The sequence below is a fragment of the Mauremys reevesii genome, linkage group 3, assembly GCF_016161935.1.
Source record: "Mauremys reevesii isolate NIE-2019 linkage group 3, ASM1616193v1, whole genome shotgun sequence".
Taxonomy (NCBI): domain Eukaryota; kingdom Metazoa; phylum Chordata; order Testudines; family Geoemydidae; genus Mauremys; species Mauremys reevesii.
This window is the reverse complement of record NC_052625.1, coordinates 3,102,521-3,124,963: the sequence shown is the minus strand read 5'-3', so window position 1 is coordinate 3,124,963 and position 22,443 is coordinate 3,102,521. Positions and strand designations below refer to the sequence as shown.

Genomic DNA, 22,443 nt, shown 5'->3' with positions numbered 1-22,443 from the left:
AACACCAACCCTTCGCCGTGCTGAAAGAGCGGGCCACATCTCTGCGCTTGGCAGCACTGTCGGTGCAACAGGGCTGCTCCAGCACGTCTACCCCATGGGGAGACCCAGCTGGCTGGCCAAGCAACCAGTGGCCTACGCTGGAATTTCTATGTAGCAAATGCAGACGGGCACTGCCTATAGAGAAGGGATGGTGCCACACTTAAGGAAATGGCCTGGGACCCAGGTTCTATCCAAGGCTCTGGGATGTAGGGTACGTGACTTACAGCACAACTGTAAGAGGTGGCAGCTAATTTTTAACTTGTGACGTACGTAGTTTCAGCAACACTAGTGATGCACAGAAAGCTAGAGGGGTTCTGAAGGTAGCTGAAGCTGCCACAGAATCTCCACCATCCTGCACTCAAGTAACTGTGGAATGCAGGGGGAGTTTCTTGCAGGATTCAGGCCATAAAAACAGCCATACAGGGTCAAACCAATGATCCATCTAGCCCCGTATCCTCTCTCTGGCTGTGGCCCATGCCAAATGCTTCAGAGGCAATGAACAGAACAGGGTAATTATTGACTGATTCATCTCCTGTCATCCAGTCCCAGCTTCTGGCGGTCAGAGGTTTAGGGAGACACAGAGCATGAGGTTGCATCTCTGACCATCTTGGCTAACAGCCACTGATGGACCTATCCTCTGTAACTTAATCTAATTTTTTTTTAAGCCCAGTAATACTTTTGGTCTTCACAACATCCCCTGAAAACGAATTCCACAGGTTGACTGTGCATTGGGTGAAGAACTTCCTTATATTTGTTTTAAACCTGCTGCCTGTTAATTTCATTAGGTGACCCCCTGGTTCGTGTGTAAACAACACTTCCTTATTCACTTTCTCCACTCTATTCATGATTTTATAAGCTTGCTGTGGGGTGAGACTGTACTTGCAATTTTGCCGTAACCTAGTTGATTTTTTCCACCCTGTAATAAGAGTTCCATTAGGAGTTGTGACTTACCATTTCCCCCCTACTGGCTGAAGTTACATTAAGACAATGTGGTGGTGTTACAGAAGTCAACTATGACCACGGGAAACAGCACCAGCTCTGGGGTGCATAAGTAACGCAAGATCAATTGAGCACGAACAGCATGATTCTTCATTCTGTTTTTTACCCTCGTGTCCCTACAAAGCCCCCTCCAATTCTGCTGATTTTGTCTGCAAAGCAAAGGCGTGCTTGTCTGATGCACAGAGCTCCCCTTAATGGACTCCCCTGCTGTATGGACACAGCATTATAGATAAGGTTTGACCCTTATGGAAGATTCGAGGTGGCCTTGTGCAGGCCTGGGTCAGAACTTTATTCTGCTCAGACTCTGTCTAGATGAATGGACACAGTCCTTGGTCCCAATGCTAAAGAGATGCAGGACAGACTTGAGGCAGTCAGGAAGTGGGGCTGCTGCTGTAGCCACAATCCAAAGCCCAGCGCCCATCAGAAGAGGCTAAAATCCCACCATCCGATATCCATCACGCAAAGAGCTGGTTGCTGGCCCCACCCACCCAGAAGTCACATGTTCTTCCGGAAGGGCAGCCTGCGCTTGTCCTTAATGGCGTTCCTCTTCCTCTTCTTGCTTAGGAAGCTCTCCAGCTTCCCGCTCCCCTTCAGCACTTTGTACTTCTCAGCCAGCTCCAATTTCCACTTCTCAGCTGTGGAATGCCAAAGGACAAGGAGGCGTTTACTCCAAACCAGCACAACCCTCTCAGGATCTGCTCCTGCTCTGCCCTATCCACCTGCAGCCCATTCCCTGACCCTGAGCGATGGCTCCACCCTCCTGTCTTTCACGTCCCTTGTGACAAAATGTTTCCTCCAGACAGCCCAGGATCCGCCTACCCCATCGTCTATACACAACAGTGCTGGACACATGCAAAATCCAGGAGCAAGGTGCTGCCACACTTGCCCACCGGTTTGGGCTTACACTGTTCGTAGTAATACTACCATTATGCCCAGAGGCCCCAGCTGACACCAAGGCCCCACTGTGCCAGGCACTGTACATACACAAACTAAAGGACAGGCCCTTCCCCAAAGAGCTTGCCATCTAAATAGATGACTACTAGTCCCATGGTACAGGTGGGGTCTTGAGGCACAGTAAGATGAAAAGGCACAAGCAGTCAGTGACGGAGCAGGGAGCTGAGCCAGATCTCCTGAATCCCAGTCAAGTGCCTCATCTATGCTCTCTGCCTTCCTCTCTCAGGCCTCTGGTGCAGGAACCGTGAATAACATTTTTAAAGCACCTTATGTCCTATATTGGCTTGGAATGAGGTTCAGGATCTTAAGTGTCTAGGTCACTTTGGAAGGGTTCACCCATTGGTCTTCCCCTGTCTAATGTGCTTAGCACAATGGGAGTGCTAGGGAAGGCCAAAAGACAGTTACCTTTTTCTGTAACTGCTGTTCTTTGAGATGTGCTGCTCATGTTCATTCAACGTAGGTGTGTGCGCTCGCCACATGCACTGGTGCCGGAAGTTTTTCCCTCAGCAGTATCTGTAGGGGACCGCTCTGGCGCCCCTGGAGTGGCGCACATATGCCACAGCATATAGGGCACCGCCGGCCCCCTCCACCCTCAGTTCCTTCTTGCCAGAAACTCTGACAATGGGGAAGGACGGCGGGTTGTGGAATGGACGTGAGCAACACATCTCAAAGCACACCAGTTACGGAAAACGGTAACTGTCTTTTCTTCTTCGAGTGATTGTTCATGTCCATTCAACATAGGTGACTTCAAGCAGTACCCCTGGAGACGGGTAAGGAGTTCATGGACATGTAGATTGCAATACAGCTCTGCTGAACCCAGCACTGTCCCTGGCCTGTGAACGTGTGGACCGAGGACCATGCTGCAGCTCAACAGATGTCCTGGATCAGGAAGTGTGCCAGGAAGGCTGTTGAAGATGCCTGCGCTCTGGTTGAGTGGGCTCTGATGATCGGTGGCAGCGGGGCCCCTGCTAGCTCGTAACAAGCCCTTATGCAAGAGATGATCCAGTTAGAAATCCTCTGCGTGGACACCGGGAGGCCCTTCGTCCTATCAGCTGTAGAGATGAAAAGCTGAGTCGACTTACAGAAAGGCTTTGTCCAATCTAGGTAGAAAGCCAGAGCCCTTCTTACGTCCAAAGCATGAAGGCACCTCTCCACACTAGTCTCATGGGGCTTAAGGCAGAAGACCGGAAGGAAGATGTCCTGGCTGACACCACCTTGGGAAGGAAGGTTGGGTGGGGCTGGAGCTGGACCTTGTCCTTATAAAAGACCGTGTAGGGTGGTTCCGAGGTCAGGTCTCACAGCTCGGAGACTCGCCTCGCTGACATCACCACCACCAGGAAAGCTACCTTCCATGATAGGTGAGACGGGGAAGCACAAGGCCAAAGGCTCAAAGGGCGGGACTGTGAGCATGGACAGAACCAAGTTGCGATCCCACTGAGGGACCAGGGACTGAACTTGAGGAAAAAGTCTCTTGAGACCTCTGAGGAACCTGACCGTCATATCATGGGAGAACACCATCTGCCCCCGGACAAGCGGATGAAAGGCAGAGATGGCCGCCAGATGCACCCTGATAGAGAAGTGTGCCAGGCCCTGATTCTTCAAATGAAGCAGGTAGTCTAAGATTGACTGCACTGAAGAATGCGAGGGGGAGATGCCCCATTTGGCTGCCCAGCAGGAGAACCTCATTCACTTTGCTCCTTCTTCGTCCTAGGCTTGATGGACTTGCAGATTCTGCATTTATCCCTAATGTGACCTTCGCCCAACCACCGTAAACAACTGTTATGTAGATCGCTAATGGGCATGGGCCTTTTACAGCCATCACAGGGCTTAAAGAGTGGGGCCTGGGGCATGCCCCGTTCGGGACATACTAAGTCTGTAACAAACAAATAGGGAAACTAAAACTAGAGGGAAACTACATACAATAATATACAAAAGGTAAATGGATTTGAATGAACAAGAAGTAACAGTGCTAGCTGAAGCAGCAACAGTTCCAGCACCGTCACTGGCGGCAAGAAGGAACAGAGGGTGGAGGGGGCTGGCAGTGCCCTATATGCCACGGCATACACGCACCACTCCAGGGGACGCCAGAGCCGGTCCCCAATGGAAACTGCTGAGGGAAAAACTTCCAGCACCAGTGCATGCGGTGAGCGCACACACCTAAGTTGAATGGACATGAGCAATCACTCGAAGGAGAATGCTTGTTCTGCACTTCTCTAATGGTACTGCTGACAGATTTGCCTCACCTACGCTACTGCCCCCACCAGCGTAGGGGGATCTGGTGTGATGGCTATTTATTGAATGAGGTTTTTTCAATCTGCTCATTAGTACTCTAAGTGCAGGGACCACAAGTTAATGGCAAACTGTCAGCAACAGGTCCATTTCCTGGTGTAAACAGAGCAGCAGCATCCTGAACCTACATTTCTTTAGGTAGAAGGGCTTCCTTCCCAGCTGGGCCTGCTCCCTCTGTGCTCTCTTCAAGGCCAGCTCCTTCTCTCTCTGCCTCTGCCGTTCCTTCTGAGCCTCCTCCTGTTGTGTCTGGGAAGAAAAACAGGAACATGTCACGGACTGTCTAGGCCGTGCTCAGGGCAAACCTCCTGTCTCATTAGCCACACTGGAGTCTTGCATGTTGGTCAGTCTCAGCTGTCTCCCTCCCATGGGAGCAGTGAGCTGAAGCTGGTACCCAAGACACTAACTCACCATGCGCTTTAGGAGCTGTTGCAGTTTCTCCCGCTGCTCCACATTCTGGCTTTTCTTCAGCTGCTTCTGAACTATCTACAGGAGAGAGCAATACCCAGTGAGTCCTGCTGCATGTCATTCTTTCCCTCTGAGGTCTGCATGATGGGGCCCTATAAAAGATGCCTCACTGAAGAAGGCTTTTCTGCCCCAACACAAGCAAAGGACATAGTGTCACCTCTTTTTCCCTCTTCTTGAGACCGTTCAGGAAACTGTAGGTCTTCTCAAATATTTCTGGGTTGTACTCCCCAGACAGGTCATCAAAGCGTGGGTCTCTCTGCACCTGCATAGAATGGAAGGGGGAGGGAAGGGGGGCAGAGGATTAGAACCAAGAGCAGAACTAATGCCTGAATGCAGCTTGGTTGTTCTCCCTAACTCAGCCTACTCCTAGCTCCTGTATCTAGGGCTCTTTACACTATTTAACATTTTCATCAGTGATCTGGAAGAAAACATAAAAATCAACGATAAAGTTTGCAGATACAAAAATAAGGGAAGTGGTAAATAATGAAGCTGGCAGATCACTGTTACAAAGCAATCTGGATCACTTTATAAGCTGGGAACAAGCAAACGTGTATTTTAATATGGCCAAATGTAAAGTCATACATCTAGGAACAAAGAATGCAGGCCATACCTACAGGATGGGGGCCTCTAAAGTAGCGACTCTGAAAATGAGTTGGGGGTCATGGACAGAAAATCAGCTGTGGCAAACGCAATCCTAGGATGAATCAGGCGAGGCATTTCCCATAGAGATAGAAAAGTATTAAATGTCATAGTACAAGGCACTGGTCAGACCTCGTTTGGAATTCTGGTCATCCACAATCAAGAAAGATGAATTCAAACCGCGGCAGGTGAGGAGAAGAGCTACTAGGATGATCGGGAATAGGGGGCCTGTCTTGTGAAAGGAGACAAAACAAAGGCTGACGGGATAGGATTACCCTCTGTAAATATGTCAGGGAAGGTAAAGTGCTATTTAAGCTAAAAAAAGGTATTGGCACACACACAAATGGGGATAAACTAGCCATGAACAAGTTCAGGCTAGAAATGAGAAGATTACTAACCATCAGTAGAGTCAGGTTCTGGAACAGTGTCCCAATAAGAACCAATGGGGCAAACTACTTAGTTAGATTTGAGAGAGCTAGACAAAGGGGGTTGTTTGTGATTGTGAGGGGGCAACGCTCGGCAGCCCTGGGGGGTCCCTTCTGATTTTTCTAAAATCCCATGCTTCAGGGCTTCAGCTGGTCACCTGCAGGAGGCAGGAAGAGATTTTTCTCTACTCTCACTTTTTGCCTCCTTCCACTGCAGCATCAGAGAAGGCCACAGATGGAGATGGGGCACTGGATGCAATGGGCTGGTGCTCTGAGGTGGCTCCAAGCATTATCTCTCTCAGTTGCTTGGGTGGTTGGTTCTTGCTCACATCCTCAGGGTCTAACTGATTGCTACACCTGTGGTCAGGAAGGAATTTTCCCCCAGCACAGACTGACCTTTGGGGGGTTTTGACCTCTCTCTGCAGCCTAGGGTGCGGGTCACTTGACAGGACTATCTGGGTGCATCTTACTTACCATTTTCCTACCATTGCAGGGGCAACAGGCACTAGGGTACCTCAGGCCCTCCTGTTCTCTGCCTGTGGCACCTAATAGTCTGGTCTCCTGTGGGCTGGTCTAATTTCAGTTGTTGGGTTTAGCATGGGGGTGCTTCACGGTGTAGGAGGCCTGTGATAGCCAGGAGATCAGATGAGATGATGTGGTGGTCCCTTCCGGCCTTAAACTCTGAGCTCCCAGTGCAACACTGTGGCCAAAGGGGCTAATGCGATCCTGAGATGTATAAACCAGGGAATCCTGAGTAGGAGCAAAGAGGTTATTTTACCTCTGTGTTTGGCACTGGTGCGACCACTGCTGGAATCCGGTGTCCAGTTCTGGTGCCTACAGATCAAGAAGAATGTTGATAAACTGGAGAGGGGTCAGAGAAGAGCCATGAGAATGTTTAAAGGATTAAGCTTCTCTTTGTTAAACGAAATAGGCTCCAGAAGCTCAATCTATTGTGTAAGGCAGGTTTTCTAACCCTTCAATCATTCTCGTGGCTCTTCTCTGACCCCTCTCCAATTTATCAACATCCTTCCTGAACTGTGGGCACCGGAACCGGACACAGGATTCCAGCAGCAGTCGCACAAGTGCCAAATACAGAGATAACATTACCTCTGCTCCTGCTCAAGATTCCCATTTGTGCAACCCAGGATCCCATTAGCCCTTTTGGTCACTGCATCACACAGAACTCATATTCAGCTGATTACCCACCAGGATCCCCATATCTTTTTCAGAGTTGCAGCTTCCCAGGATACAGGATGGGGGGTGTGTCTAAGTATGCCCTACATTCTGTGTTCCTAGATGCATACATTAGCCATATTAACATGCATAGTTTGCTTGTGCCCAGTTTACCAGTGATCCAGATCACTCTGAATCAGTGACCTGTCCTCTTCATTATTTACAACTCCCCCAATTTGTGTGTCATCTGCAAACTTTATCAGTGGTGAGTTTATGTTTTCTTCCAGGTCATTAATAAAGATTTTAAATAGCCTAGGGCCAAGAACCAATCACTGTGGGACCCCACTAGAAACACAGCCACTTGATGATTCCCTGCTCACAATTACATCTTGAGACCTATCAGTCAGTCAGTCAGTCTCCCCATCACTGGCAATTTTGAAATCATGATTGGATGTTTTTCCAAATGACCAGCTCTAGTTCAAACAGGAACTCATCCAGGGCAATCCTATGGCCTAATGCACGAGGTTAGATTATTTGATCACAGTGGGCCCTTCTGGCCTTGGAATCTATAAATCTAGGACTAGCTGGAGCAGCACCATTTCCTCCATATATCCACTGGCAGCACCAAACTCTCTTGTACTCACAAGGGGCTGCTCCTCACAACCTGCTCCTTGACTGCCTCAGAAGCCTGTGGGTCCATACCCTTCCCCCAGACCACCATCTGGGTCTCATTCCCTTCATCAGTCAACTTATGCTGTCTCTGCCACATGCATCTTGTGTCCCTCATCAGCCCCCAAAGGAACTGACTGCTAACCTGGAAAAGAGCACTTACCGTCTTTTTAACAGAGACCACTTGTCGTAGAAAGGGGACCGGTTTCTTGGCAGAAATCTCCAGTGGCCTGAGAGAAACACATCTGTTAGAGAAAGGAGGAGACAGGACTGGCCAGGTCAGACTCTGATTGCTGACAGTTTGCTACCACTCAGCATAGAGAAAGACCACTGCTTCTCCAGTCACCCAGAACAATCAAAGACAACTGGGAGGTTTGCTCTGTGCAGTCCATTCACCACCTGCACCTCTCACATACACATGTCTTCAGACCACCATCCTCAGAGCCAGGGAAGGAGAACTCCCCACAGTATGTTTTCCAGGGCTTTGTCCAGGCTAGTTTTAAAATATTTCCTAAGTAATGGAGTTTCTACAGCTTCCCTAGGAACAATGTGAAATAATTTATTGCTCAATCACCTGACAGTCTCCTTTGCTTAATTTCATACCATTATACCGACATAAACATGGCCCTTATACACACATTAAATAATCCCTCTCCCTCCCTGGTGTTCTCGGCCATCAAGTAACAACACTCTGTTCTCGGCCCAATACTATTCAATATCTATCAATGAAGATTACAAAAATCACTGCTGGCAGAGTGGTAAATAACAGAGACAGATAGATCAGCTCTACAAAGCTATCTGGATTGCTTGGGCAGCTGGCCTCACTAGATCTTGCCTTTTTAATACAGCCAAATGCAAGGTCAGACATCTAGGAACCATGGGAATGTGTCACACTTACAGGATGAAGGTCTGTATCCTGTAAAGAGACTCTGAAAAGGATTTAGGGGCCATGGTGGAAACTGAACATGAACTCCTAGTGCGATGCCGTGGCTAAAAGTGCTATCACAATCCTTGGATGGAAAACAGGGGAATACAGAGCAGAAGCAGGGAGTGGTAGTATTACCACTGATGAGACTGTTATTGGATACTGTGTCCAGTTCTGGAGTCCACACCTTAAAAAATATGCTAGCAAATCAGAGAGGGTTCAGAAAAAAGCCACAAGGATACATCAAAGTCTGGAAAACCTGCCCTATAGTTAGAAACTAAAGGAACTCAATCTATTTAATTAAGAGGTGACTTGATCACAATCTGCAAGAACCTATATGGAAAGAAGATTTGATAGTATAGGGTTTTTTAACCTAGCAGACAAAGGCAGAACAAGATCCAATAGCTGGAAACTGACGCTAGGTAAATCCAGACTAGAAATAAGGTGCATTTTGAACAGTGAGGGTAAGCCACCACTGGAGCAACTTACTAAGAGATGTGATAGAATCGTCATCGCTTGAAGTCTTTCAAACAAGACGGACTGTCTTTCTAAAACAACATGCTCTAGATCAATCATAAGTCATGGGCCTGATGCAGAAATCATTGGGTGAGGTTCTCTGGCCTGTGCTATACACATCAGACTAGATCATCATAATGGTCCCTTTTTGTCTTAGCATTTATGAAAGTATTTGTAGACATGTGGTCCCTTAGCCATAGTTGATATTAATTTAAGCACACACAGCTATTATAATCAGTGTTCATGAATACATTCCTCCAGACACTCATCATTTCTACTGCCTTTTTTCTAGATTCCCATCTTTCTAATAATGAAGTACCTAGAACTGTATTAGATATTCTAAATCCCACCAGAACTGTACAGAGAGGACCACTGCCTCCCACCCAGTATAACTGCATTCAAAAAAGAATTTGATACGTTCAGGGAGGATAGCTCGATCAATAGCTATTAGCCAAGATGGTCAGAGATGCAACCCCATGCTCTGGGTATCCATAATTCTCTGCCTGCCAGAAACTGGGACTGGACAACAGGCAGATCACTCGATAAATTGCCTTATTCTGTTCATTCCCTCTGAAACATCTGGCACCTATGTCAGATTACAGGATACTGGGCTGCAAGGACCCACTATGGCCATTCTTATATTCTCCCTGCTACTCACCTTTGTGCACGCAGTCCAAAACCACATTGGCTAATTTTGCTGCCATATCATGTTAGAGGGTCATGTCTCATTAGCATGCACTATCGCCCCAACACATTTTCCTCATTACTGCTTACCAGGGATGTTGGATTATCTTCTCCAAAATCAATCACATTTTGTTGTTTTCTGACAGTTTTTCAAATCACCTTTGCTCCCTCTGTATCACTTCTGTCCTCAATGGTATTTGAGGTTCCCCCCAATTCAGTATCATCAGCAAGCGACATGTGTGCTGTTTAGTCTTTCCTAAGACGTTTGTAAATTAGACTGGACATAGCCCAATCCCAGCAGCATCTCTCACTGGACAGCTCCCCTCAATGTCATACATTGCCATGTACCCTTATCCTTTGACAGATATCTGAAGAGTGTAAACAATCTGTGCATGTCCCAGTAAGGTCAGATTTTGAGACACTGCATCAATTGCTTTCCTGAAATCCAAATATGACAACCTTCAGCAGTGAAACTAACAAGTCAGGTCAATTTTGCTTTGCTGCAGCTCAGACAGTACTTTCTCCCAAAAAGCAGAGGCAAGATTTGGAGCTATTCACAAGAAAAGAGGATGCAAATAATGAGGGATGCATGAAGGAAAGAGTAGCAGTCCCTGCAGCCCTGGACAATCAGGAAGCTTATAGGCATGTGGGGGTGGGGGGAGAGGAGAGAGAGTAAATGATCTCCCCGCTGGAAGAGAGAAGGACACCACCCATCTGGCATCTACCAAATTCAGACATTTCCTAGCCACAGGCAATACAAGAGAGGAAGTCCCCAAGCACAGTCCCATGACAGTACCCTGCTAGGAGCACCAGCACTATCCCCACATCCAGCAGCTTTGCTCCTCACCATGGTGTTGCCCCAGCAGCTCCCTGGAGACCCCCATCCTTTCTTCTACTACACATTTTTCAAGCCCTGCTCAGTGCATTTATTTGTATTTCCATGACAGGTGATTTGGCAGGGGCTGCTGCCCTTTGAACAAGTGCACAGCACTTCATTCTACAGTGCTCCACTGAAATCAACAGAACTCTGATGGATTTCCCTGGCAGACCTTTTAGGAAGGTTACTTTCAAAACACAAACATACCAAAGGACTTTAGCAGCCTGGGGGCTTTTGTATGAAGCATTCCTCAAAAGGCTTTGGAGCATTAGCAATAACTAGAGATAAATACCCCATAATAGCAGAGGCACAGATGTTTTATGAGGCATACTTGATTGTCTGTAAAGCTCCAAGATCCTCAGGTAGAAGGCAAAACAGAAATACAAAATATTCTCACCATCCCTGTAAGGGGGAAGAAAGGTTTTCATCTGAGGTTTAGAACTAGATGAAAGAATGCTGATGAAACAGAGTGGGGAGGCAGTCTGTTTGGATCACCTCGGATAGGACACTTACTCGGACTGAAAACTGGCTTCAGGACCGCAAATCGAGGGTAATGACACATGGCAATGAATAAAACTGGGGGGGAGGTGTCTGGTGAGGGACTGTAGCAATCTGCTTAGGTCTTGTATTACTTCATATCTCCATTAATCATCACACTGAGGACACTCCAGAATATATTCAACTGGGAGGAGCTGTGAACACCAGTGCTGACAAATATGAACAGAAATTAACAAGAGGAAATTCAACTTGGAAAAAATGCAGCTGTAAGAGGCTGCAGAGAGGAGAAAGCAATTCTGGGCTACATCCAACCACGGAGCAGGAGGGATAGCTCCTCTTCAGATAGCTCTAACTGTACTTGGAATAATGTGCTCAGCTGTGGGTACCTCGTTACCAGAAAGATATTGGCAAGCTGGAAGGAGTTCAGAAATCAGTAAGAAGAATGGTTCAGTGACTGGAGGGACTAAGTTAAGATTTAAAGAGAACTATTGACAGCTCAGAAGAGACAACAAAAAGTGTGCATGGGAAGTGTTAAAAGCATCTCTCAATCTGAGGGGCTGCAAAGCACCTGTAGTAAGGATAGCAGAGAGGAAAGCAGGACGAGTGTCTCAGCAGGAAGTGTTGGTTATGAACTAAGAGCTATCCTGACAAACGCTTTTGCTGAGTTCAAAGTCATGGCTGGCAAGTGGCAAAGGGATGGACCATTCCCAAAGGAAACATTATGGCAAAGGATCTCTTTTGTGTGCCATGCTAGAGGGTCTGATCCACCCGCCTGGCACAGAAGACACTCTGAGGATCTCAGGCAGCACATACATACACTTCTGTCTGCAGAGAAAGGGCTCTGGAACACCTTTACCCCTGTTTGCTGGGCCGTTGCTTTGTCCTAGGTTTTGTATGGTTCAATGGCTTCTTCCCACTAGTCATCTGCTGATACGCTTTGGTTCCAACACTGTTCCGCAGCTGCAGCAGTTCTTCGAAAGACATTAAGGACAGTTCTGGGAAAGAGAAAACAAAAAGGGGCTCTCACAGCCAGACATACACTTCTGCCCTCACACCCTCTGTACAAGGGATACAGGGGCAGCTGCAGTGCCTCCACTCACAAAACACTTCCACCCCCAAGCACAGGGACAGCCAGCAAGTCAGACTGTCTTTCTTGGGTTTCTCCCTCACAACCATCTCATGAAGCAATACCACTCCCTCCCAATACAGAGACTGTGAAGACCCTATCCTTAGCTTCTCCCTGCCAGATCATCAGAGGGCCCAGGAGGCCATTCCAAGGTTTTCACCTGGTCATCAAAGCACACAAAAGGCATTCAGACTTTCTTCCAGTAGGCTCCGTACTAACTGCATTACCAGCCTCTGACGTGTCACCACCCCATCCTGACCCTGGCTGCAGTGAGACTCCCCAAATCCTAGTCCTCTCCTTGCTCAGGGTTACACTCAGCTCATTTCTCATACTGCTCTGGAGTCTTTTTACACAGGAAATCATTTACCTTTGCATCCAAAGATTGCTCAGAAGGGTTAGGGAAAAGCTGTCAAGTCCATTTCATCTCAGAGTCATAGAGTTTAAGGCCAGAAAGGACCAATATATAACCTAGTCTGACCTCCTGTCTATCACAGCCCACCAGACACCACCCAGTCACCCCCATACCAAGCCCAGAACTGCTCCCTATTGCACATTTTCTAGGGCTTCTTCTACTATAGGTTTAGAGTGTCCCAGCTGATGTAGCCTCACAATATTCCAGACCAGGGGTCGGTAACCTTTCAGAACTGGCGTGCCGAGTCTTCATTTATTCACTCTCATTTAAGGTTTTGCGTGCCAGTCATACATTTAAACGTTTTTTAGAAGGTCTCTTTCTATAAGTCTATAATACATAACTAAACTATTTTTGTATGTAAAGTAAACAAGGTTTTTTAAATGTTTAAGAAGCTTCATTTAAAATTAAATTAAAATGCAGAGCCCCCCAGACCGGTGGCCAGGACCCGGGCAGTGTGAGTACCACTGAAAATCAGCTTGCATGCTGCCTTTGGCACGCGTGCCATAGGTTGCCTACCCCTGTTCCAGAAGCTAACACACTGCATTGAGAAGTTCTGTCCTGAGACTCAGCGCTAATGTCCCCTTTCTTTTAGGGATATAACAGGAACTCTGGTTTATTAAAAAAAAAAATAATAATAATAATAATAATAATAATAAATCATGACTTCAGGTCCTACCCCTACCAGATACCCACTCCGTGTGTTTTTACAAACACATTTTCTATTTTATAACATGTTTCTCTCTCTCTCCCCCAGTTGCTGTATAAAAGACCCACACAAACAAGGGAAACTGCAAAGATGACTAGAGTGCAGGGAAATGTACACGGTATGGAAACAAAACCAAGAGAAACACAAATCTCTCTAGTATCCTTCAGTGGCAGTGATTTTACATGTTACTTACAACTACAGACAAAGTAGATGGTACGCCTGTTAGCCCATTACACCCCAAACGGTTCCTCTTCCTCCTGTTTACACCTTTAAAATAGTCAAGACATTTACCCTCCCCTTAGTAGTGCTAGACTATACAGCCCCTTGAATTCTTCATGATATTAAGTGTCTGGAACTAACACAATATTCCTGATATGATCTGGCCAGTGCAATCACCTTCCTGCACATGACACAAAGCCTCTGAACATGCAGCCCAAACAGTACACTCCATGCTCAGATTGTCACACTGGATCAGACCATTGGTCCATCAAGTCAGTTATCCTGCCCTTGGCAACCACCAATACCTTCTGCTTCAGAAAGGAAAAAAAAACAAAAAAACCAAACCCCCTAACAAAGCTGGTCAACTGCATGCCAATTCCTGACTGACCCCATTAATAGAGGACGTCCTGAAGCAGAAGATTCAATTACTTTAAGTGTCTTTATTGAAGTAGAATTTCTTTACCTATGTCATAGTTTAGGGCAACTGCTCATGTATTCCCCCATCCTAATCCAGCAAGGGCATCCACTCCACGCTCTCAGCCCCTCAGCAGTCACTTCCCTTGGGCAGAGACCCACATCTCTTCCTCTCCTAACCAGGGGTTTTCCAGGTTGCACAGGAGTTCCCCAGGAAGTCAGACCTGCATTGCTTTCTCCTCAAAAGCTATAAACTGTGTAATTTCCCAGTTATAACGTACCACGCAGTAGAGCCCTGCAGTGGGACTGGGAGATGCACCAGGACATAATGGGTCTTCTCAGACAGCAAACAAATGCTGCAGACCCTGTCCGACCTACTTGTCCAAACCTGCTAGCAGCCCCCCTCCCCCCAGCATTCCATATGGCATCATGGGCCGCACCATACCCCTGCCACTCCATGCCGGGAGGCTGCAAGAAAAACCACAGATTCACATCCAGTGAACTGTGAGAACCATGGCAGGTGAATGTGTAGCCACAATGAACTATGTTTGTGCACTGAAATGGATAGAAATGTTTGCTGCCTTTCCAATTTAATAGTTCCATTGCGTTAATTTATGTTTAAAGTTTATACTGCACTGCCTGTTTTTTTCTGCCCTGATTATGCCACTCAATACATTTCTATATTTTTAAATAAAATAATGATCTTTACTAGTTCACAACACACATCACTGAATGCACAGTGGTACTTAAAGCACACGGTACTTATAAATGTGCAGTCATTTAGAAATGTACGACAAGCACCTCTTAACTTATAGCTTCAGTACACACACAGTTCCGTATGGACAGCAAGCACTACACAATTCCTAGCAGCACCCAAAGCTTCAGCCCCACATAACAGTCCAGTACAGAACGCTAATGTGGCTGACCATTAACGTGCTCTTTCAAAGTCTCCCTCAACCACATACTTCCACACTGAACTTTCATAAGAGCACTTGTGTCTGGCTGTTCAAACTTCGACAGCCACTCCACCGCAGCCCTCCACCCCGCTGGCAGCTTCTCCACCTTTGCACCACAGATATTATGCAGGACACAACAGGCAGCTATAACCACTGCATATTTTTTTTCTCACAGAAGTCAATCTAATGAGTAAACAAATGCCTGCGTCCTTTCAATCTACCAAAAGCACATTTATCAGTCATTCTGCATCTGCTCAGCCAGTTGCTGAATCTTTCTTTGGTGCTGTTGAGGTGGCCAGTGTATGGCTTCTGAGCCAGGGAGTAAGTCAGATCTGGGCAAACTACGGCCCGCGGGACCATCCTGCCTGGCCCCTGAGCTCCCGGACAGGGAGCCAAGTCCACAGCCCCTCCCCCGCTGTCCCCCCCTTCCCTGTAGCCAGGCCGCGCTCTGGCCGCCACTCCCACTGGGCACCGGAGGGAGCACGGCTGGCTCTGGCCAGGTGTTGCAGCTGAGAGCTCCTGCTGCTGGTAAGGGGTGGGGGTTGGGTAAGGGAGTGGGAGAGTCCTGGGGGGCAGTCAGGGAGAAGAGGGCGGTTGGATGGGGCGGAAGTTCTGAGGGGGTGGTCAGGGGATGGGGAACAGGGAGGGTTGGGAGTGAGAGAGTCCCAGGGGGTCTGTTGGGGGGGGAGGGTATATGAATAGGGGTTGGGAAGGCAGTAAGGGGACAGGGAGCAGGGGGGGTTGGATAAGGGGGTGGGATCCCGGGGGGGCTGTCAGGGGACAGGGGTGTGGATAGGGATCAGGAAGTCAGGGGACAGGGAGTTGGATAGGGGCAGGAGTCCCACGAGGGGTTGTTGGGGACAAGGAGCGGGGGGGTTGGATGGGTTGGGGGTTCTGAGGAGGGCAGTCAAAGGGCAGGAAGTGGGAGGGGGTGGATGGGGGCAGGGGCCAGGCTGTTTGGGGAGGCACAGCCTTCCCTACCTGGCCCTCCATACAGTTGCGCAACCCTGATATGCCCCTTGGGCCAAAAAGTTTGCCCACCCCTGGAGTTAGTGGTAGGCTTGGAACCCCAAAATCACTACTGGCATTTCCATATTGTCAATAGTAGTCTGATGGTTGGGAAAGAATCCCGCTGCTTGTAGCTTTCTGAACAATCCTGTGTTCTTAAAGACGTCAGGGGCATGCACCTTCTCCGATCAGCCCATATGGATATCGGTGAAGCGTCCCTAGTGATCCACCAACATTTGCATAACCACAGGAAAGTAGGCCTTTCTGTTGACGTACTCTGTGGCAAGGAGGGCTGGGGCCAAAATAGGAATGAGCCTGCCGTCTTTCATCCTACTGCAGTTTGGGAACCCCCTTGGTAAAAAGCCATCCACTACGCCCTGTCCATTGCACAGCGTCACTGTCCTTCATGGCAAGAGATTAATGGCCCTACAAACTTGCAAGACTCTGGCCCGCACTGTGGGTTTCAAACTCTAAAATGATTTCCTGCTGACCAGTAAGCAACCTGGCCTTGCAAGCTTCCAGAATGTGATCACCACTTGCTTCTCAACTGTGAGTATAGCTTTCATTCTGATGTCACTGCACTGGATGGCTGGGGCAACCATGGGACACAGATCCAGGAATGTGCCTTTTGCATCCAAAGGTTTTGTAGCCACTGCTCGTCGCCCCAATCCAGCATTACAATGCAATCTCACCAGTTAGTACTTGTTCCTTGGGCCCAGAAGCAGCGCTCCACCATCTGCAGCTGTTCTGTGACAACAACCACCTTGAATTGTTTTTCACTATGTCCCTTAGCAATCTGTCCTCAAAGGAATGGCCTCATTATCCAGGAGCAATACCCAAGTTAGAAGCCAACTACAACACACAGATCCAGTTGCTGGGAAAGGTGAAGGTTCTGGGACTCCTAGCAGGGTATAACTGGGTTTTTAGAAAAGAATTATACACATTCCTGGAGGGTAGGTTCATCAGTGGCTATTAGCCAAGATGGTCAGGGATACAATCCCATGCTCCAGGTGTCCCTAAATCTCTGATTTATAAAAGCTGGGACTGGAAGACACTATATGGATCACTCGATGTATTTTCCTGTTCTGTTCACTCCCACCAGCCACTGTCGGAAGTCTCACCCAGTATGGCCATTCTTCTTATGAGTGACCATAACTCTATATAAAGTTCATAAACACTCTGTTGTGTTCTGTGCACTCAAGTACTACAAAGCCTTTTTAAGTTGCTACTTCTCATATCTAACCATCATTACAGTTCTATCACACCAGTTCTTCTATCACCTCAGTGCCTTACAAATTCTAGGACACCTGACAATCTGCCTCTCCCCCATCCAAGAAGGTGTTTTCAGTATTTGTTGTATTTCAGTGGCTTTGGTTTTGGGAGATTAGGTGAAAGAAGTGGATTTAACATTTCAATTGGAAGGTGAGAGATGAAGTGGTCATTCTGATTTGTGGCTACTTGTTGTTCACTAACTCCCGTAAATATGTTGACATCACTGATTTCCAGCTTTCTGCCTTGCACTGAACATCTGTTTCACATTTCTTTTATTTTGGCCACCTTTCTAATCTCTCTAGAGCCCTCTCTATTATTTATCTTCATTATATTCATACCACCTCCTAGTTCAATATCATCTGAATTTCATTTATGTGCTCTCCAGTCCCTCCTTCAGATCCATTAATAAATATGCTTAATAAAACCTAACACCTGTCCCTGCAGAACTCATTAAACACCTCCCTAACTCAACAAGTTACTATTTACAATTAAGCTTGGTTTGTGGTGAATCAGCTAGGTTTTAATCCATGCAAGAGTGTCGGATCTTATCCAATGTCATTTTTTTGGGGTTGATTTCATAAGGATGCAAATCCTATAATTGTGCATTCAGACAGACACTCAGATGCATGGGAGTAACTCAGATGCAAATTTAAGCAGCTGCTTTAGAAAATTTGGTTCTGAATCAAAGGCTTTACAAATATCAGATATCACATCTGTATCATTCCTACTGCCCACTAATTTAGTAAATAAAAAAAAGTTTGTCAGGCATTATTTTTTCTTTATAAATCTTCATGCTGCTTCTTGCTCAGAGCTCTATGATACCCTGAATCAGGGGTGTCAAGCATTCTGTGAGAGAGGCTAATTCCATCTTTAATTGTTGGCAGGGGTATAAATTTAAGACTAAATATTATCCTCACTTCACAGTGAGAATTCTGCTGATCTAGAATCATAGGGCTAGAAGGGACCGCAATGGTCATCTAGTGACTCCCTGCCAAGATGCAGAACTTGGTGCAGACATGAAGAGTAGAATTTGGCTTTTGTCATACATGAACTTAGTTATCTATATTTGTTGCCTATTTGGTTCTTATTGTTGCATTCCGCATCACTCAGAAGAAAATATGTTTATCTTTAGTACCAATACTCCTGCCTTCCCTACGTTCCTTCCTAATTCCTCTTTTCTCTTTCTTTATGTCCCTTCTGCCTTCTACATCTTCTTCCCTGCAGCACAATTCTTCACAATTCCACAACCCCACTGGCTTTGCTCCCCTCCTATTCACTTCATTGCATCTACTAAAATGAGCAGTAACAAAACAGTTAATGCTGACATTTCATAGGTTCGGAGATTCCAAGGCCAGAAGGGACCATCAGGATCATATAGTCTGATCTCCTGTATAACACAAGCCATAGAACTCCCCCAAAATAATTCCTAGAGCAGATCTTATAGAATCCTATCATCAAGCTTTAGTGTTAACACTCCAATTAAACAAATGGGCAGCAGAGAAGTTCACAAATCACAAAGCTACTGTTTCAGGCTCAGGAAGACAAAACTGCATCTGCTTACCCTTGATTCACATTTGGAAGGTTATCATCAAAACTGAGCAGGCTCCAAGCTCTCTTTTGTTTTGTTTAATTAAAACTTATTCTTCACAGTCTAAATATACCATGCAGCCCCAAGTACATCAAGGGGGCTCTGTGTTTGACACCAGTGAACCACATGTTTTACAGGTTATTTTCCTTTACTATTTGTCCCATTATTTCACTCAAGACTTAAGGAGCCCTTTTGAAGGCTGAGATCATATTTGCATACACCACCCCAATCCTTTGGAATCTTCCTAGTTTTCGCAGTTCATTAACTAAGCCACATCGGAAGACTTCACAGACATCAATTACAGTTCTCAGGCACTTGGTGTCAGAACCTCGGCTGCTGTCCCATGTCCTTGACAAACTGAATGCTTAACTTTCTTCACATGGAAATTAAATAAATGCAGAAATCTTTGGGGTTTTCATTCTACAGATTTATGAGTTCTACTTAAAGAGCTCAGATAAAATCATGAGCCATCCCCCTATCCCAAATTCAACTCATGAGGTTGGTGTGGGTGGGGAGGAAAGACAAATAGTTAATTAGGAGCTCACACATTGCACACGACTATCAAACTACTTATTAGTTCAGCTCCAATCCATCCTCAGGTCAACGTGGTAACATTCTCTACAAGACTCTCCAAGGCAGTGGCTCTCAAACTTTTTACTGGTGACCCCCTTTCACATATCAAGTCTCTGAGTGCAACCCCCCTTATAAATTAAGAACACTTTTAAATATATTTAACACCATTATAAATGCTGGAGGCAAAGCAGGGTTTGGGGTGGAGGCTGACAGCTCACAACCCCCCATGTAGTAACCTCACAGCCCCGAGGGGTCCCGACCCCCAGTTTGAGAACCCCTGCTCCAAGGTTTTGTCCAGTTTTAAGTGACTCAGATAATAAGGTTTCCAATGTTTCTCTTAGGCTACATCCTTAAAGATTCTACACCATTAGGACATAGGTCCTGGTATCCAGCCTAAGGGTTTATCCATTCTACAGATTTTTACCAAGTTTATAACCAGGTTGTAACAGTTTACTCCACATACAAGGTTCCAAACCAGGTGGGTTTCACCCCACTGGGGAGCAGAGCTGTAACGTGCCTGTCAGGCTATAACTGGGTTGTAACAAGAAGTATCTACTGCAGACAGGCTGGTCTGACCAGTTCTGTGCAACTGGATTAGCCAGTCATCCTATTTCCCAGGTCTCTGTTCCCAAGGACATCTCAATATACCACACAGCAACTGAAAACACATCCACATCCTCTACCCAGGCACCAGTTGGTGAAGCAGTATGAAACACATGTACCTGACAGGGTTCAAAGCGTCAACAGGCTAATATTAAATTATACCAACAAAAATATATCTGTATGAATGCCCTGAACCATGGTAGCAGTACTTGTGAGACAGGAGCACGCAGGAAAAGCAGGAGTCAGCATGGAAAGAAGATCTCAGAACCGCTGATGGGTCACACTGAAACACAGTTTATTAAACACTTCCTATTATCAGTGTTTACCTCTCTTTATAACACTCTCTGGGGTAGTTTTGCATTTTGAGATGTCTTTTCCCCCAGCACATGGCTCTTCATCACTGCTGCCAGAAGTTCCGCTACCTGTCTTGTCATCATCATCCCCTGAGAAGTCCTCTAGATCACTGTAATCACTATTGCCATCGCTGTCCTCGGAGTCCTCACTGACCGCTCCCTGCTCAGTGGCACTCTCTCCTTGCAGGAGCCGAGGCTTTTTAGCATCATGATTGCACTCCCCAGAAATGCCTGCTATGCCACTTGAACTCTCCAGCGGTTGCTTCTGAGCAGTGACAAGCTTAGCATCAAGGACGGTGTCTTGAGCACTTTCTTCCACAGTCTCTGTGGCTGGTACTTTCCTTTTGCCTTGCATCCCCCGAGATACTCCTTTTCCAAAGGAGGAAACATTCTTTCTGGGGCTGTTCCCAGGCCTGTCCTGGCGTGGCCACATCATGAGGCTTTTACTGCTTCCACACAGCCTCCAACTGCAATGAACAATCAGTTGTACATAAGAGCAGCCATACTGTGTAAGACCAAAGGTCCATCTAGCCCAGTATCCTGTCTTCCAACAGTGGCCAATGCCATGTACCCCAGAAGGAATGAACAGAACAGGGAATCATCAAGTGATCAATCCCACCCCCCCCCCCCCTTGCCTAATCCCAGCATCTGACAAACAGAGGCCAGGGACACCATCCCTGCCCATCCTGGCTAATAGCCATTGATGGACCTGTCCTCCATGAACTTATCAGTTCTTTTTTGAACCCTGTTATAGTCACAACATCCTCTGGCAAAGTGTTCCACAGACTGACTGCGCGGTGTGTGAAGAAACGCTTCCTTTTGTTTGTTTCAAATCTGTTGCCTATTAATTTCATTTGGTGACCACTAGTTCTTGTATTAAGAGGAGTAAATAACACTTCCTTATTTACTTTCTCCACACCAGGCATGATTTTATAGACCTCCATCATATCCCCCCAGTCATCTCTTTTCTAAGCTGAAAAGTCTCAGTCTTATTAATCTCTCCTCCTATGGCAGCCGTTCCAAACCCCCTAATCGTTTTTGTTCCCCTTTTCTGAACCTTTTCCAATTCCAATAGATTTTTTTTAGCGCTGGGGCGACCACATCCGCAGGCAGTGTCCAAGGCGTGGGGGTACCATGGATGTATACAGAGGCAATTCGATATTTTCTCTCTTATTATCTAGTCCTTTCTTAATGCAGCTTGGGACTAGCCCACCCTGGGGCGAAGCCACCGAGCGGCCGCCCATCAAGGGCCATGGCCGGCCAGCAGACCCCCCCCAGCTCGGCACAGGCCCGAGCACGGTGCAGGGCCCGGCCCGTGGCGTGCGGGAGAAGCGAGCTGAGGGGCGGCACGAGCGGTCCAACCGTCGGGGCGGGACGCGGGGGCGCTCGCTCTCAGCCCAGTGGCCCCAGCCCCGCCTCGAGGCGCGGCTCCCGGAGGCTCCTCCCCCATGGCCCGCGCGGGGGCGGTGACCCCAGCCCAAACTCACCCCAGGAGGCTCCCGGACGCCCGACAACTCCGCACGCTAGCCAGGCTCCACGCGGCCGGACCAGGCCCCGCCCCGCCTCCAGGCAACCGGCCCCGGCATTGCGTCACAGAGGGCGGAGAGCGAGACGGCTGGGCGCATGCGCGGGCGGGGAGAGGCGCCCAGTGCCGGATAGGGCAGGGGACGCACGCGCGCGCAGTAGGAGGTGCGCATGCGCCGAAGGACAGGCCAGGGCAGGGCGGAACGGGAGGAGGCGCGAGGCAGCGGCGCGCGTTGCTAGGCCCCGTACTCAGGCGAGGCGCGTTGTGAGGCGCCCGTAGCGGCCCCCTCAGGCCCGGCCCTTCCCCCCTCACACACAGCCACACACAGGCCAGCATCTCAGGCTTTATTCAGCGCCCTGGGCTCCGCCTACAGACCCGGCAGCACCTCCCCGGGGCTGCGCCCCTTGGTGACGGCGGGGCTCTGAGCTGGGCCGGGGCCAGCGGTGGGGAGGCTGCCCTGGCCACCTCCCTTCCCACCCCCGCTGTGCGCCAGGCCCAGGAATTCTCCTTTCCCGTGTCCACGGCTGAGGGCGATG

General features: G+C 47.8%; 1 protein-coding gene across 1 annotated transcript; it reads right to left on the bottom strand.

The window, feature by feature from the left end:
• Nucleotides 1-1,286: 1,286 nt before the first annotated feature.
• RRP36 (ribosomal RNA processing 36) lies at nt 1,287-22,258 on the bottom strand. Its single transcript, XM_039528927.1, has 8 exons — nt 21,870-22,258; nt 20,356-20,849; nt 12,009-12,147; nt 7,816-7,882; nt 4,904-5,008; nt 4,690-4,764; nt 4,410-4,527; nt 1,287-1,673 (listed from the first exon to the last, which is right to left on the bottom strand). The coding sequence occupies exons 1-8, from the start codon at nt 22,241-22,243 to the stop codon at nt 1,534-1,536; spliced, it is 1,512 nt and encodes a 503-aa protein (XP_039384861.1). The 5' UTR covers nt 22,244-22,258; the 3' UTR covers nt 1,287-1,533.
• Nucleotides 22,259-22,443: the final 185 nt, after the last annotated feature.

Excerpts from the sequence above, each read along its gene's own strand:
- RRP36 (XM_039528927.1), bottom strand. The coding sequence starts at position 22,243 with ATGCTGGCCTGTGTGTGGCTGTGTGTGAGGGGGGAAGGGCCGGGCCTG. Across the intron at positions 4,528-4,689 it reads AACAGCTCCTAAAGCGCATG|ACACAACAGGAGGAGGCTCA; the intron begins GTGAGTTAGTGT and ends TTTTCTTCCCAG. Across the intron at positions 1,674-4,409 it reads GCCCTTCTACCTAAAGAAAT|CTGAGAAGTGGAAATTGGAG; the intron begins GTAGGTTCAGGA and ends GGCATTCCACAG.